Source organism: Habropoda laboriosa, unplaced genomic scaffold (assembly GCF_001263275.1).
Source record: "Habropoda laboriosa isolate 0110345459 unplaced genomic scaffold, ASM126327v1 scaffold175, whole genome shotgun sequence".
NCBI classification, from domain to species: Eukaryota; Metazoa; Arthropoda; class Insecta; order Hymenoptera; family Apidae; genus Habropoda; species Habropoda laboriosa.
This window is the reverse complement of record NW_017100347.1, coordinates 829,644-831,674: the sequence shown is the minus strand read 5'-3', so window position 1 is coordinate 831,674 and position 2,031 is coordinate 829,644. Positions and strand designations below refer to the sequence as shown.

At 38.5% G+C, this 2,031-nt stretch overlaps 1 protein-coding gene and 1 long non-coding RNA gene across 2 annotated transcripts in view; both read right to left on the bottom strand.

Annotated features, from left to right (window-relative positions):
- The window catches only part of LOC108574629, a 6,979-nt gene extending 6,158 nt beyond the window's left edge, over positions 1-821 (bottom strand). Inside the window, exon 1 of the long non-coding RNA XR_001891422.1 lies at positions 630-821. This is a non-coding gene — a long non-coding RNA (uncharacterized LOC108574629). The remainder of the gene's footprint in view (positions 1-629) is intronic.
- Positions 822-1,808: 987 nt separating this feature from the next.
- The window catches only part of LOC108574546, a 1,131-nt gene continuing 908 nt past the window's right edge, over positions 1,809-2,031 (bottom strand). Inside the window, 1 exon segment of the mRNA XM_017937154.1 lies at positions 1,809-2,031. This exon segment is cut by the window's right edge and continues 10 nt beyond it. Within this exon segment, the coding sequence (XP_017792643.1) occupies positions 1,809-2,031 (223 nt within the window).

The window sequence follows — 2,031 nt, the reverse complement described above, 5'->3', positions numbered from 1 at the left end:
GAGCTAAATTTTTTTTTTCTTTATTAAAATTTACCGTTAATAAAAAAACAGTAGATGTAAAAAAAAAAAATGAAAAATAGAAATAACATAATCTACGATGATATTTGAGGTTAAGTAGTAACGATCAGTAACTTAACCTAGAAACATACATGTTGCATGACACAACGTTTACAAAATTACAAATTTGTAAACAAAAGAATTAAAAAACACACGTACACACACAGAAAAGTAAATCACAAAAATTGATTAATATAAATAAATAAATGCCAACACAATGAAAATAAACCTATTAGACACTATCTTCACTTCATTCACCTTTTTAATGCAATACGTACGTTTGAAAATACATAATAGAATCATTCCACGATTCAAAATTTAACTTCAACTCTGAAGAATTCAAAATGAAACAAATTATTTTCTTTCGTTTATAAATACCTTTTGTTAATAACGCTAACACAAAACAGAAACGGAAAACATACTTGTTTCAATTACTACCCCTCCCCTTCGTCGTCGTCCTGTTTTCTTTCCTTTCTCTCCTTTTCTTTGTCTCAAATAACTAGTTAAAATATATGCATTGCAAGAACAAATGATCATATTTTTATATAAATTATATTAAAGTTTCAACTCACCAGGTATTTATCATTGTTGCACACTTGATTAAATACTGTCAAACACTTCACAAAAAGTACAAAGCACGGATATTTTTCAATAATACCGTTAAATTGTCAGTGCATGTGCTGTCTTCTACAAATTTTGATCACCTTTTTTCGCTTATTTAACAAGATCACACAACTTCCATCTTTTATTCTTACTCGAAGTTCTTTAATCGCAATAAAGGTTGTGTTTGGTACCTTTTCCTTTGATAATCAACAATGTGACTGCGATAATGGAAAAATAAACAGATCGTGACCATGAAATCAAATATTAACCACACACATGATAAAATTCCTATCAGAAAAGACACTAAAGAATCTTCTTAAAAGTAAGCTCGACGTATGCTCCTCACGCCCCTGAAGTACCAACCGTATTTCACACGTGGACACTTGTATCTTTTCGTGAATACGAGCGGTTAAAATGTCGGACTCCCACGCCACCACCTTCAGACAATTACACGTAACGGTTGACACTATACTGACACTGTATCTATGACACTATGTACACAGTACACCATAGCACGATTATTTCAAGTTATCACCGTTATGGGAGAACACCGAAAGAACGAGAAGCAGCATGCGTGTCACGAACAATCCGTCCATTTGTTCATCTAGTCACCTGTTATAAGCAAACAGACTGACCTTTTTCCTGATTAAATTTCTACTTTCTTTTCACATTAGATGAATATACCACCGAGGCACGATACACTTCTGACTCACAAGTGAACATTCGCGTCTTTGTCGTAAAAAGCGGTAGCGCGTTCTTTATTAAGCATAAAACACCACAGAATAACGAGCGCAAGCACGAGGAAAGACGAAAAAAGTCAATGGCTACCGTTTGTTTTCTTTCATTCGTTCGTTTGCTTGTTCGTTCAGCTACGAATACATTGAATCGGGTTTAATCGGGTCAAATCGGCTCAATTCAGGTTATGGCCATCGGGGAGTCAAGCATGCTTTGCATGACGCGGCCCGACGACAGGTATATCACGTGGTTCGTCGCGTCCTTTCTCAGTCGCAACGTCACTGGATATAGTTCCTTTCGTTTGTTCGCTCAGGGTATACACCGGTTCAGTGTTCAGAGCTTGTCGGCGACTTCTCGCCCTATGAATAGGCGCTTCAACGTGTCCGGATTATTGGTGTGATCGAATACGTACACTAGTAGACATGCTGCATATACCACATCATGTTCTGGCGCCGTCGGCGCTGCTGCTGCGGACGGAGAAGGCCGGAGTAATAAAACTGGCTGACACCCCCGCGAAAGCGCTGCAATGAACTCGCCCAGTTCGAAGGGTCAAAAGCACCGCGGCAAAATAATAACAGAACGCAGCCGCCACCACCGTCGTCGTCGCCACCGCCGTCGTCGTCGTCGTGTGGATTG